This window comes from Apodemus sylvaticus, chromosome 4, assembly GCF_947179515.1.
Source record: "Apodemus sylvaticus chromosome 4, mApoSyl1.1, whole genome shotgun sequence".
Taxonomy (NCBI): Eukaryota; Metazoa; Chordata; class Mammalia; order Rodentia; family Muridae; genus Apodemus; species Apodemus sylvaticus.
In genome coordinates, this window is record NC_067475.1 from 70,960,964 (window position 1) to 70,975,358 (window position 14,395).

A 14,395-nucleotide genomic window follows, 5' to 3' on the forward strand; every position below is an offset into this window, starting at 1 on the left:
ACAAATGAGAGAGTACACATGGAAGAAACGATGACTCCAGACACATGGGTAACAGAGGACAGCCTGAACAGACATCAATGAGAGGAGAGACCCTTGGACCCTTGAAGGCTCATTGCCTCAGGGTACACCTACCAGGTCAGGGAAGCTGGAGTGGGTGGGTTAGTGAGCAGAGGGAGGTGATGGAATAGAGGTTTTCAGAGGGGCATTGAGCAAAGAGGACATTTGAAATATAAATAAAGAAGATATTTAAGTAAAATTGAAAAAAAATAAATAATGGCAAAAAGCCAGAACACAAAACCTGGCTCACTCACTCTGCTGCAATCCACGCTGGAAGCCAATGTTTTGAGATGGTTCACCTGACAATCCACTCCATCTACCAGCTTCTGGAGGTCATGGAGGAGCCACTCCTATGATGTTTCAGAAAGCAGAATCCTTGAACCAGAACATTGATTACTTGCAGTGAAAATTTGCATGTAATGCTGTTTGGGCTGAACACACACACACACACACACACACACACACACACACACACACACACATACGCTACTAATGCTATGTTTTCCATGCAGACAGGAGACTAGCATGGCTGTCCTCTCAGAGGCTCTACCTACCAACAGCTAACTGAAATGCAGTTACAGCTAAGCATTGGATTGTAGTAGGGGAACCCTATGGATGAGTTAGGCGAAGGATTAAAGGAACTAAAGGAGATGGCAACTCTAAAAAAAATGACCAGTATCACCTAATCTGGACTTTCGGGGGCCACCAGAGACTAAGCCACTAACCAGTGAGCATACATGAACTTGTCTGATGCCCCAAGCACAAATGAAGTACAGGCATACATTGTCTGACCTCAGTGGAAGAGGATGTGCCTAATCCTATAGAGACTTAATGCCCCAGGGAGGGGGAATGCATGGGGAGCACCCTCTCAGAGGCAAAGGAGATGGGGGAGGGCTGAAAAACTGTGAGGGGAGCACTGCAGTGAGGCAGAATTTCAGATGAAAATTAATAAAATAAAAATTGAAAAAAGGATAATCCAGCCAGGCAGTGGTGCCACACACCTTTAATCCCAGCATTTGGGAGGCAGAGACAGGCAGATTTCAGAGTTTGAGGCCAGCCTGGTCTACAAAGTGAGTTCCAGGACAGCCAGGGCTACACAGAGAAACCCTGTCTCAAAAAACCAGAAAGACACACACACACACAGAGAGAGAGAGAGAGAGAGAGAGAGAGAGAGAGAGAGAGAGAGAGACAGAGAGAGAGACAGAGAGAGAGACAGAGACAGAGACAGAGACAGACAGAGACAGAGAGACAGAGAGACAGAGAGAAACAGAAAGAGAAGCATTTATGATATTCCAGAACCACTGTTCTAATTGGCTCTGAAGAAGGATTTCCTAGGAGGGAAGTACAAGACTACCACCGACCAAATTGGGAGGAGTGATCACAAGGTCTGTGCTTCTGATTGGAATAACACACAGGAAAGAAGAAAGACATCTTCAGAGTTTTGGGGCTCTGATTCCTGACCACCATACAGGAGCTCTTCTACATGCCCTCCATTTGGTGAACACTCAGACTCTTGACCAGTTAAGGAAAACATCCCTTCCCTGATCAGGTTTATGGCAGAAATCAGTGTAAAAACCAGCACAGGAGTAAATAATAGCTTTGCAGATATTGACATGATACCTTCATTTATGGAAGTCTGAAGTATCAGTAAGCAAAGTACCCTGGTGATGGCTCTTCTTGTCTAGACTACCTGTGGACTCATGTAACATATAAAATGGAGGGATCATCTTTTAAAAGCTTGTTTTGCTTAAATTGAAATAGATAGATCCAGTTCAAACACAGATTCTTAGGGTTGAAAATCACACACCTTTAATCTGAGTCTTCAGGCAGTAAAACAAACACCTTTAATCCAGAAGCTGAGACTGAAGACACATCCTTAATAGGGCCACGCCTTCTACTGGAGGCCTATATAAGCATATGAAGAAGTAGACTTTGTGTCTTTGCCTGCCTGCTCTCATCTTACTAGCGAGCCCATTTCTTCACTGGCATTAGACTCTACTTCAGAATACCAGCATATACTGAAGAAAACCTGAGACTTCAAACCTCGTGGACTAAGTAAGTACTGACTGTAGTCATTGTTATATTAGTTGAATTTATGTTGTTCTCATATATCCTCTTTCTATTTATATAAAGGAATTAATTCTGTATGTTCAATAAACACACACAGATATATACTCAGAGAGAGAGAGAAAGAGAGAGAGAAGACAGAGAGGGGGGAAGAGAGACACAGAGAACCAGAGACAGTTACACAGAGACAGAGAGAAAAACAGCAGAGAGAAAGAATTTAGGAGAAATCTAAAATAAAATCTAAAGAGTATATATAATTGTATGTATCAGGATGAAGAATCAATAAATGCTAGTTCTTCTTTTCAGATCAATGTTAACCTCCAAACTACCGCCAACAGAAATGTCAGGGGACATGGAAGCCAAGGGCTCCACACAGATCAGTGTAAAAAACATCTGCTATGAGTGGACCATTAGCAACTTCTCATTTTGCATGGATGGAATTCAGAAAGAGATTAGAAGCCCAGAGTTCTCTTTAGAGGACAATGAGGAAGTGGCATGGTGTTTGAGAGTATACCCAAATGGAGTTGATAAAGAAAGCAAAGATTACCTGTCAGTTGACCTGGGATTGCTCAGCTGTCCCGTGTGCCCAGTTTGGGCAAAGTTTGAGTTCTGGATCATAAATTCCCAAGGAGAGAAATGTCAAAGTAGGAAGAACCCCAGTGTTGTAAGCTTTTGGCAATACCAACACAGGGGATTCAAAGAGTTCATCCTTCGAGATTTCCTCCTCTCCCATCAGCATTTACTTCTCCCTGAAGACCAGCTCACCATCTGCTGCAAGGTGAGCATAGCGGGAGCCATCTTCAGCATGCCTGGACAGAACATGACACCTGCAATCAAGGATCCAAGGCATGTGTTGGCAGATGACCTAGGGAAGCTTTGGGAGAATTCCATCTTCACAGACTGCTCCCTATTGGTGGGTGGCCATGAATTCAGGGCTCACAAGGCCATCCTAGCAGCTCGCTCTCCAGTTTTCAGAGCCATGTTTGAACATGAAATGCAGGAGAGACTAAAAAACCTCGTTGAGATTCATGACTTGGATCCCCAAGTCTTCCAGGAGATGATGGGCTTCATCTACACATGGAAGGCACCAAACCTCAAGAGCTACTCCATGGCCTCTGGTCTGCTGGCAGCTGCTGACAGGTATGGCCTGGACGGCTTGAAGGCCATGTGTGAGGATGCCCTCTGCAGGATCCTCTCTGTGGAGAATGCTGCAAACACTCTCATCCTGGCTGACCTCCACAGCACACAGTGGCTGAAGACTCAGGCCCTGGATTTCATTACAGATTTTGCCTATGAGGTCTCTAAGACCTCAGGGTGGAAGTCATTGGTGGAGTCACATCCCCCCTTGGTGGCTGAAGCTTTCTGCTCCCTGGCTTCTGCACAGTGTCCTTCTTTGGAGCCATGATTTAAATGCCTAAAGTGATCTCAGAAGATGGACAGCTGTGACCTGCACCTCTTCTGCAACAGCAACAACCAGCTTTTTTACCAATGACTTCTGCTTAGACAATGGTATTGAGAGAGCATTTTCACTTTATCAGAGGAATGGCAGCATGGTGGCTCAGGATTTAAAACACCTGCAATATATTATACATACTGAAATGGTAGGTGAGCAATAGGCAGCACTGCAGTCTGGGACACTCTACATGACATCTATGATGTTAATGTTCCTGTTTGAATTTGTCTGATTGTTTGAAAACTGATTCAATTTAGAGCTGGCCCTAGGGAGAGAACAACTGTGTTTCTTTGGAGAAACACTTCTGCCTTGGACTGAACAGAAGAGATGACTGTGGCCATTGGCAAGGAGAAATCAACCATGATTGCTTCCTCATCAGTGAAGGAAAGACAATGAAGAGTTTCTTTTTAAACATTCAAGGTTCAGGGAACTCGGCTTCAAAAGCAATTACTGCTCTCTCAGAGATCTCTTGCTAAGTTCGCTACACACACAGGAGAGTTTTTCACCACCTGAAACTGGTGAATCAGAGATCTGAGGCCCTCCTCTTGTCTCCATGGCCACAAAGAACTCTGTAGACAAAACCTTAACCAAATAAAATACAAGATGAATAAAACTTTTGAAATCAGTCTGTTGTTTCCAGAGATGTTTATTTCAGAGAAGTAACATGTAGACCAAGCAGCCTAGCTCAGCTGTGGATGTTTGAACAGAGCCCTCACTCTCCTACCAATATTAGAAACCCTTGGTCTTTTTCCTTGGAATTTAATGTTGGAAAATGAGAACTCCACCCTCATGCTCTTATGACGACTGAGAAGACTATGCCATAGTAGAGGGAGTCTAATCCTTCTGGGAGAGATGTGTTTGTGGATTAAGGCATGCAAAATCTATTAAATGTTTTGAAAACATCCAAAGGGATTTATTCATTACAGATTTGCAGGCCTGTATACCTGTTGAGGGAGAACCGGCTGGGGAAGGAGCAGAGGTACAAGTCCTTGGTCCAGAACACCAACTAAAACAAACCAGATGATAGATAACCCAGTGAACTGGAGTAAAACACCTGTAAAATACTACTGGTCTTCTTTAAAAAGGGTAAAATATCTTCCAATAATCCTTTAATCTTAATAATCTCCTTAATTAATACCTTATTCACTCATCAGAGAAGCTTCCTCCTGCAGCAGACTGGAACAAATACAGAGATTAACACCCAGACATTATGCAGAGAGAGACAGAGACAGAGACATTGGAGAGACAGAGACAAAGAAAGATCTTCATACACACAACTGTAAATGAGATGTTTCCCTTAAATCCATGCCCTCATAGTTCAGAGAGCCCTAAGGAAGATGATCAGAAGCAGGGAGGGAGACAGGGAATGGAGATTCTCGGGAAGACAATGCCCTTTGAATCCCCTTTAACTCACAGACACTGAGGCAGCAGTCCCATGGCCTCCATGGATCTGTACCAGCTGTCCTTTTCTGATGACAGACAGAAATGTAGAGGATCCATATGGGAAAGGACGTGGGAAAGAACTAGAAGAATTGAGGGAAACACTGCTCACTCAGATTATACAGTATTAATAAAGAATTCATGCTTAATTAAAGAAGGAGGAGGAGGAGCAGATGCCTGGGGAGAAAAAATAGTAGTTTTCCAAAACTTTCAGAATGAGATAAGAAGTGTTTCTAAGTAGATCCCCTCTGGTTATGTTTTAGTGCAATGCCATTAGGGACATTAAATTAAGTGGTAACCAAATATCAGGAAGAGAGAATAAAATAAAATACATAAACGTACCCTTTTTGCTCATATTCTTGGTGTCTTAGTCAGGGTTTCTATTCCTGCACAAACATTATGACCAAGAAGCAAGCTTGGAAGGAAAGGGTTTATTCAGCTTACACTGCTGCATTGCTGTTCATCACAAAAGGAAGTCAGGACTGGAACTCAAACAGGTCAGGAAGCAGGAGCTGATGCAGAGGCCATGAATAGATGTTCCTTACTGGCTTGCTCCCCCTGGCTTGCGCAGCCTGCTCTCTTATTGAACCCAAGAATACCAGCCCAGTGGTGGTACCACCCAAAAGGGGCCCTCCCCACTTGATCACTAATTGAGAAAATGCCCCACAGCTGGATCTCATGGAGGCACTTCCCCAACTGAAGCTCCTTTCTCTGTGATAACTCCAGTCTGTGTCAAGTTGACACACAAAACCAGCCAGTACACTTGGCTGGTTCTCCCAATTCTGAGCAAAACCTTATCTCCCTCCTGTGGATCTCTATTGCCTCAATCAATGTTTTAGAAAAATGGTTTACTTCATGTTTAGAGTGTTGTTTCTGCATGCCTATCTGCATGTGTGCTACCCACAGAATCCAGAGGAAGGCACTAGATCCCATGAGACTGACAGCTAGACTTTTGTGAGTTGCCCATTGCTACTAGGAATGAAACCTGGTTCTATTGACTGGCAGCCAGAGCACCAAGTGCTCAGTCATCTCCTCAGGCCCTGTCCCATTTGATTCTGATTACACACCTGTGGTTGTCCTCAGCATGAGGTCGAGTTGAAGGGAAACTTGACAAGTGAATTCTGAGGAATCTGGGATACAGAGCTAACAGACCACAATCTCTTCTTTCAGGTTCATCCTCTCAGCATCAGTCTTTGGAATGAGGAATTCAGCCTCTGTCCCTATAGTTTCTCCATCTTCCCACACAGTTGTGTCCACACCATTCCCTGACTATTACTAATATTGAGAAGTTTGGGAGTCCATGAAAATATTTTATTGTCTCCTCTATTGGAAATTTTTGCAGGTTTTTGTATCTGCTGACTAGCTCTATCTTGTGTTATTGGAATTAAGAAAAAATACCATTCTGGCATAATAAATTACATTATACTGTGTAATTTAAAACCATGGAATTTATTCCTACAGTGTGAAGGTCAGGAAGGATCAACACATGCATTTCTTCATAAATGATACCTGCTCTAGGGATATAATGGTAGAAGAGCCAATTGGCAAGGACCTCCTCACTTCCTTTATACTCTTTTACTCTTTATATGGTAGAAGCTCGACAGTCAAGGCAGGCCTCAAAGCCATGGTTAAGCAGGACTTTCTCAATCTCCAAATCCTTGCTTGATCAGAAACATGTTGGGATTCCTGGATTGAATTTTTGTATGAGAGTACTTTCCTATTCCTAAGGATTAGCATATGACCAAATCACCTTACAGAGGCCCTGCTTTTCTTTCTTTTTTATTGAAAATGAGTTTTCCACACAAAATATTCAGATTACAATTTGCCTTTCCCCATCTCCTTCCAGTCCCTCCCCATCTCGCTACTCACTGTACTGCTCAGGTCTCACTCCTTCCAGTTAGATGACAAGCAGAAAAACAAAACCAGGATGAAAAACAAAGAAAACACACATGAAACTTACATGCACTTACACACAAATGCATAAAGTCAATAAAACACAAAATCATGAACCAAAACATAAAAGCAAAAGTGTAGAAAAATGACTAAACAAAGCATATGAGAGAAATTAAAAAGTACAATTCAGCATTTGTGTAGGCCATCAACTCCTTGAGAGCTGGCCTACTCTTAAATATTCTTTGTATAACCAGAGTAAATCTGCTGGAAAAATAATTTTTCATTTCCAGGCAGTTATGAGTTAGAGAGAACATCTCACTCAGGGATAGGAGATAGTATAAAATTCCCCGATTCAGCTCCGGCACCTCCTCTAGACCCATGCAGAGACATATGTCTACCCTCATGTTAATACAAATAACAATATTTGACTTCTTCCTTTCTAATTTGTATACCCTTGATCTGCTTCAGTGGTCTTATTGCTCAAAGACATCAAGTGCCCTATTTAATAGGTATATATACAGAGGAGACCACCTTACCTTGTCTGGATTTTAGTGGAATTTTTCAAGTTTCTCTCCATTTAAGTTGATGTTGGTTGGCTATGGGCTTGCTCTAAACTGCCTTTTTTATATTCAGTTACATCCCTGTCTCTTGGGACTTTTGTCAAGAAGGATGTTGGATTTTGTCAAAGGCTTTTTCTGCATCTAATGTGATGATTGTGAGGCTGCTGTCTCTCAGTTTGTTCACCTGGTAGATTGAAGATCTAGTGCAGAAGTTCCTGTGCCAGCTGTACCAGCTACTCCTATACCAAGCAAGGTGGAGAACACCACAACAGGTGCAGCAACCCTTTTCACCTGGTGATCTACAGAGTCTAATTCATTGGGAATGCTTTCCCCTGTGTGGGAGGTTATTGGGGTAACTACTGTGCCAGGATACCAATATCAGATGATACATTTACAACTAGGGAATGTCTGCAAGGGGTAAGTCCTGATGCACAAGCCCACCTATCATCCTCTGGAAGCAAGAGGCACTCATATTCTTAATTGGTAGGAGTTACAATGAAATTGCAGAGATGTGAACGTTCTGAGGGTATCTGATTCCCATTACAATGGCTTTCTTCTGTTACTGAAGGGTGAGCTTACCTCTCTCTGAATGCTGCCATGTACACTGAGTACTTTCTGTAGTCTATGAATAGTTTCCAGGGAGAGCTGTTCTATCATAGTAGGTGGGCTAGGCATTTAAGCATAACCAACAGTCCTATGTCAAATCAGGACAGGAGGAGTCAATTATCTGGAACAAGCTTTCATAAATGCAGGGGTCATGATTGTGGAGTGGGTTGTTGAGACAGGAAGCGAGTAAACTTAGTGACACTTATGTTAGGGTAGGTGTGGTCATAGGCAGAGGCTAGGGCCTGAAGTCCAGCCTTGCAAGGACTTTATTGGGCCCAATAGCCAGCCAGAACCTGTCTAACAACTTGTTGGATAGAGAAGAGAGTATTTCTATTGCTTACCCTGGAATCTGTATGCATACGTAACTCCTTTTTTTGTACATGCTCTACATCCCCAAATATAGCCTGAATCCCATCCAGTGGCCTGTTTTCTTCTTTCAGTGAAGCTGAGTGTCAGGTGGCTATAAGGTGAATATGCATGAGAGAAGCGTGAAGGTTTTTCTTCTTTTTTTTCTTTTCTTTCATTGGATATTTTCTTTACTTACATTTCAAATGTTATCCACTTTCCAGTCTCCCCTCCGAAAACCCCCTATTCCATTCCCCTCCCCCTACCTCTATGAGAGTGCTCCCCTACCCATGCACCTACTCCTGCCTTCCTGACCAGGCATTCCCCTCTACTGGAGCATAAAACCCCCACAAGACCAAGAGCCACTTCTCCCAATGATTTCCAACAAGGCCATTCTAAGCTACATATGCAGCCAGAGCCATGGGTCCCTCCATTTGTATTCTTTTGTTGGTAGCCCAACTAGCTTGATGAAATCAGATTTTAGTGAGAGTCCCAGTAGAACCTGTGCTTTCATAACCCCACTGTGCACAGTAGTAGTCCGAAGCTCCTTCACAGACTCTCTGATGGACCTGATGCTCTGGGTGCATGTAAAAATATTGTTTTGACAGGTATTTTCTCACAGAGGGGTCTAACTGGTGATACAACAAATCTTCCAGGTCAAACTATAAAAATGGGAAGCAAGTTTCAGGTGGGGGCCATGTGGCTGGCCTGATGGATGAGATTGTTTGGTCAAGGTTAACAATTATCCAAGTGAACATAAGAGCCTGATGAAGACGGTCTGTGATGGTTGTAAGATGTCAGCATAAAGGGAGCAGAATTAGGAATATTGAAGTAACAACTTCAGCAGATCAGCTGAGCGTGGCATGACTTTCCATTGTTCTAGTGCTAATTCCTTGGGAACTTCCTCTCACTCCAGGCAGGCTGAACATGGGAGCAGTGTATCCATGCCTGGATTCTATTCACTTTAACAGCTGAACAGCTATAGGAAGATGGGTGAGAAGGTCTTGTGATCCACTTGTTTGGTGCTTTACAGGACAGAAAAAAAAAACACATCAAATTTCCCACTATAAATCTTGGAATAGGATTGGGGAAATAGTAAGTGGGAAAGCAAAGGACAAGTTTTAATTCTGCCCTTACCCTTCTGTTACCATGGAAAGAGTGACACTTGTGTTAGCAGGGGTGCAAGCTGTACTTAAAGCCTGGGGCAGAGCATAGAGTTGGGTAGGGAGGCTAGAAGGGAAAGATCTGTGGCATCCACAAGATATAAAAAGAATGGTCAGTGAAGACTCCCACAGGTGGTGCAGTACAGAGGTTAATTGAGATTGTGGAATTAGGTGTGGTAGAACTTTAGTACAAGAAGTTCTGTAAGAAGTCTAGCTGGTATGAAGGCAGGCATGGCCTGGAGCCATGCTTCTCAAACTGTGGCTCCCTCATCCTCTGTGGTGGAGTATTGACCATTTCATGGGGGTTGGATATCAGATATCCTCTATATCAGATCTTTATAGTATAATTCATACGGGAGCCACACTACAGTAATGAAGTAGCCAACAAGTTATTTAATGGTTCTGGTTGACCACAACAGGAAGAACGGTATTAAGGGGGCACAACACTGAGAAGATGAGAAACTACTGGCCTAGGGAATATGAATACATAATGAATAAATCTCTTTGAATGTTTTCAAAATTAATAAAAGATTTTTGCATGCTTTGACCAACAAACACTTCTCTCCCAGGAGGAGGAGACTTCCTCCACACTGGTCTACACTTCTTAGTCATCATAAGAGCATGATGATGGAGCTTTTACCTAATGTAGATGCCAAGAAAAGACAATGGGTTTGTAATTCTGGTAATATAGTCTCCACGAATATCCACACCTGATCAGGGCTGATTGGACTATATGTGACTTCTCTGAACCTAAACATCTCTGGAATCCACAGACTGATTTCAAATGTTTTATTCATATTATATTTTATTGGGTTACGATTTTGTTTACAGAGTTGTTTGTGGCCATGAAGACCAGAGAAGGGCCTCAGATCCTCTGAATGACCAGTTACAGTTGGTTGAAAACTCTCCTGGGTGTGCTGGGAACTGAACCACAGTTCTCTGACAGAGCAGTAATTCCTTTTGCAGCTGAGTTCCCACAAACTGAACCTTTAAAAAGTCTTCATTGTCATTTAAGTCTCAGATAAATAAATATTCATGTTTGATATCTCCCTTTCTTTGGGCCCTGGTCATTTGTTCTGTTTGGATCAGTCCATACAGTTTCCCCCAATGAAATTCCTTTGGGCTGTGCTTATTTATGGTCAGCACCTACCTTGAATCCCAGTTTCCATCATGTCAGACAAAAACAAACAAGAACTTCAACAGGGCAGATATCATCTAGATTGTGTGAGACTCCTGTTCTGCCATTCACACCTGCAATTTTAACATAGTAGAGCTGTTTTAAATCCTGAGCCACCATGCTGCTTTCTTGAAGATGCAGTGTAAATGCTCCAGCAATACTGTACTCTAACCAGAAGTAATTGGTAACTATATTGGGTGCTGCCATTGGAAGACAGGTGATGGTCATATCTGACTAGCTCCTAAAATCTCTTTATGCCTTTGAGTGAGGGCTCAAAGAAAACATTCTGTGCAGAATCCAGGGAGTGGAAGGCTTCAGCCGCCAAATAGGGATGTGACTCCAACATTGCCTTCCACTCTGAGTTCTCAGAGACTTCAGAGAAATGAAGTGCAATGAAATCCAGGGCCTGAGTCTTCAGCCACTGTGTGCTGTGGAGGTCAGCCAGGATGAGAGTGTCTGCAGCTTTCTCCACAGAGAGTATCCTGAAGAGGGCATCCTCACACATGACCTTCAAGTCCTCCAGGCCATACTTGTCAGCAGCTGCCAGCACACCAGTGGCCATGGAGTTGCTGTTGAGGTGTGGTGTTTTTCCCCTGAGTAGATGAAGTACATCATCTGGAAGACCTGAGGGTCCAGTCATGGATCTCAACAATGTTCTTTAGGCTCTCCTGCATTTCATGTTCAAACATGGCTCTGAAAACTGGAGAACAAGCTGCTAGGATGGCGTGGTGAGCCCTGAATACATGGCCACCTACCAATAGGGTTCAGTCTTTGAAGAGAGATTTCTCCCACAGCTTTGCTAGGTCATCTCTCAACATCTGTCTTGGCTCCTTGATTGCAGGTGTCATGATCTGTCCAGGCATGCAAAGATGGCTCCTATTATGCTCACCTTGCAGCAGAGGCTGAGCTGGTCTTCAGGGACAAGCCATTGCTGATGGGAGAGGAGGAAACCTAGAAGGATGAACTTTTTGAATCCCCACTTTTTGTATTGCTGAAAGCTTACGACATTGGGGTTCTTCATACTTTGGCATTTCTCTCCTTGGGAATTTATGATCCAGAATTTGAACTTTGCCCAAACTGGGCTCTCTGGACAGCTGAGCAACCCCAGGTAAACTGACAGGTAATCTTTGCTTTCTTCATCAACCCCGTTTGGGTGTACTCTCAAACACCATGCTATTTCTTCATTGGCCTCTAATGAGAACACTGGGCTTGAAATCCTTTTCTGAATTCCCCGCATGCAAAATGAGAAGTTGCTTATAGTCCACTCATAGCAGATTTTTTTTTTTACACTGATCTGTGTGGAGCCCCAGCTCTTTGTCTCCATGTCCCCTGACATTTCTGCTGGAGGTAGTTTGAAGGTTAATCTTGACCTGAGAGAACACCAGAGGTTATTTACTCTTCATCCTATTGAACACGATTATAGGTATACTTTGGATTTTAGTTTCAATTTCCCTAAGTTCTCTCTCTCTCTCTCTCTCTCTCTCTCTCTCTCTCTCTCTCTCTCTCCTCTCTCTCTCTGTCTATCTCTCTGTCTCTCTCTCTCTCTCTCTCTCTCCCTCTCCGTCTCCCTCTCCGTCTCCCTTTTCCTCTCTCTCCCTCTCTCTCCGTCTCTCCCTCTCTTTTCCTCTCTCTCTCCCTTTCCCTTTACCTCCCTCTCTCTCCCTCTCTCTCCCTCTCTTTGCCTATCTCCCTCCCCCTCTCCCTCTCCCTCCATCTCTCCCTCTTTCCCTCTTCCCCCCCTCTCTCTTTCCCCCAAACACTGGAATTTCTATGTGTGTGTATGTGTTTGAGTTTCGTGACTCTTAGGTCAGTGGCCACTAGTTGAGCTATTCTATCCACCTCTGGATAGGAAAGTCTGTAAAACTTTATATATTCTCATCTCAAGTGTGTTGTATTTTCAGGGTCCTATAGAGAATGTACAGAATGAATTCCTTTATGTAAATAGACAGAGAATATAGAAGAATAACATACAGGCTGAGGTCTAGCTAATATAACAATGACTACAGTCAGTATTTACTTATTCCACAAGGTGTGAAGTCTCAGGTGTTCTTCAGTATATACTGGAATTCTTAAGAAGAAGGGTCTAATGCCAGTGAAGGAATGGGCTTGCTATTTAGATGAGAGCAGGAAGCCAAAGAAAAAAGCTTCCTTCTTCTTTATGCTTATTGTGGGCCTCCAGTAGAAGGTGTGGCCTAGTTAAGGGAGTGTCTTCTAGTCTGAAGATCTGGATTAAAGGTGTGTGTTTTTCTGCCTCAAGACTCAGATTAAAGGTGTATGTTTTTCTCAGATTAAATGTGTATGTTTTTTCTGACAAGAAGAATCTGCATTTGAACTGAATCTACCTACTTCAACTTAAGAAAAAAAATTCGCAGGGCACTGGGGGCACACGCCTTTAATCCCAATATTTGGGAGGCAGAGGCAGGCAGATTTCTGAGTTCAAGGCCAGCCTTGTCTACAAAGTGAGTTCCAGGACAGCCATGGCTACACAGAGAAACACTGTCTTGAAAAAAAGCAAAAGAAAAAAATTTAAAAGGCATGCCTTCCACTTTAGTATGTCCACAAGTAGTGCAGACTAGAACAATAACCATCAACAATATACTTTGCTTACTAGGGACAATCTTGCATAAATAAAGAGATGATGTAAATCTCTGCACAGATACGATTTACCCATGCACTGGTCTTACAAATGCTATCATAAACATGATCAGGGAAGGGGTGCTTTCCTTAACTGCTCAGGAGTCTGAGTGTTCACAAAATGTAAAGCATGTGGAAGAGCTCCTGTATGGTGGGCAGGATCAGAGCCCCAAACCTCTGAAGATGGCTCTATTCTTTCCTGTGTTTTATTCCATTTACACTTTGTACTTCCCCTCAGGGTCTTCAGGGCCCCCTTACCTCCTTCCTCTGAAACTATCTGTTTTAGGCATCTCCTACATTCTTCTGATTTTTCCTTGACTGCCAACAGACTTTTTGATGGGTCTGGAGTCTGTTGCTTCTGGCCACTTAACTTTTTTCTCTTTTGTAGTCCTCTTTTATTAAATACTCTCTCTGCCACTATCACTAAATCTCTCAAACACCTTTCCCTAACCTCTAGACCCTCTGCAGGTTTTTTAAATATGCTGCCTAATTAATAAAAGCTAGATCAAAAGCTGTCTTTGCTTCTGCTTTCTGTGGGGGTGTGTTTTAATTACAAATTCCACATTATTCATTGATACAATTTAGCTAACAAGAATAGTTATCCAGCATCAGAAACTTGAACACCAAAAACTAAGACTAGAGAACACAGATATTCCTGATGTATGGTCAGATTTTTGAAATTCAGACTCCATTTTTAAAAAATCTGTTCAAATTAATATCCTGGCACCTAGCATTAGTTTCCAAGATGCCCCTCAACAAAACCTGAGCCTAGCTTCACTCTCTAAGCCAATCTCTAATAAGACCAGCATCTTCAATTGGCACCCTCAACAAGACCAGGTTATTCCAACAACACACCTGCAACCCCAGATTACAAAACCACCACCTGCCTAATGACCATCAATGCAGAGGGGAACAGAAATTAAGTTTATGTTAGCCAGGTGGTGGTGGAGCATGCCTTTAACCACAGCATTTGTGAGAAGGAGACAAGCAGATTTCTGAG

General features: G+C 42.9%; 1 protein-coding gene and 1 pseudogene across 1 annotated transcript; one reads left to right on the forward strand and one right to left on the reverse strand.

The window, feature by feature from the left end:
* The first annotated feature begins 2,464 nt into the window (after positions 1-2,464).
* On the forward strand, positions 2,465-3,529 carry LOC127682237 (TD and POZ domain-containing protein 1-like). The gene has a single exon (XM_052178622.1). It carries the CDS (start codon positions 2,465-2,467, stop codon positions 3,527-3,529), a length of 1,065 nt encoding a protein of 354 aa, XP_052034582.1.
* A 7,467-nt stretch (positions 3,530-10,996) lies between these two features.
* LOC127682238 (TD and POZ domain-containing protein 2-like) lies at positions 10,997-12,097 on the reverse strand (annotated as a pseudogene).
* Between the last annotated feature and the right edge of the window lie 2,298 nt (positions 12,098-14,395).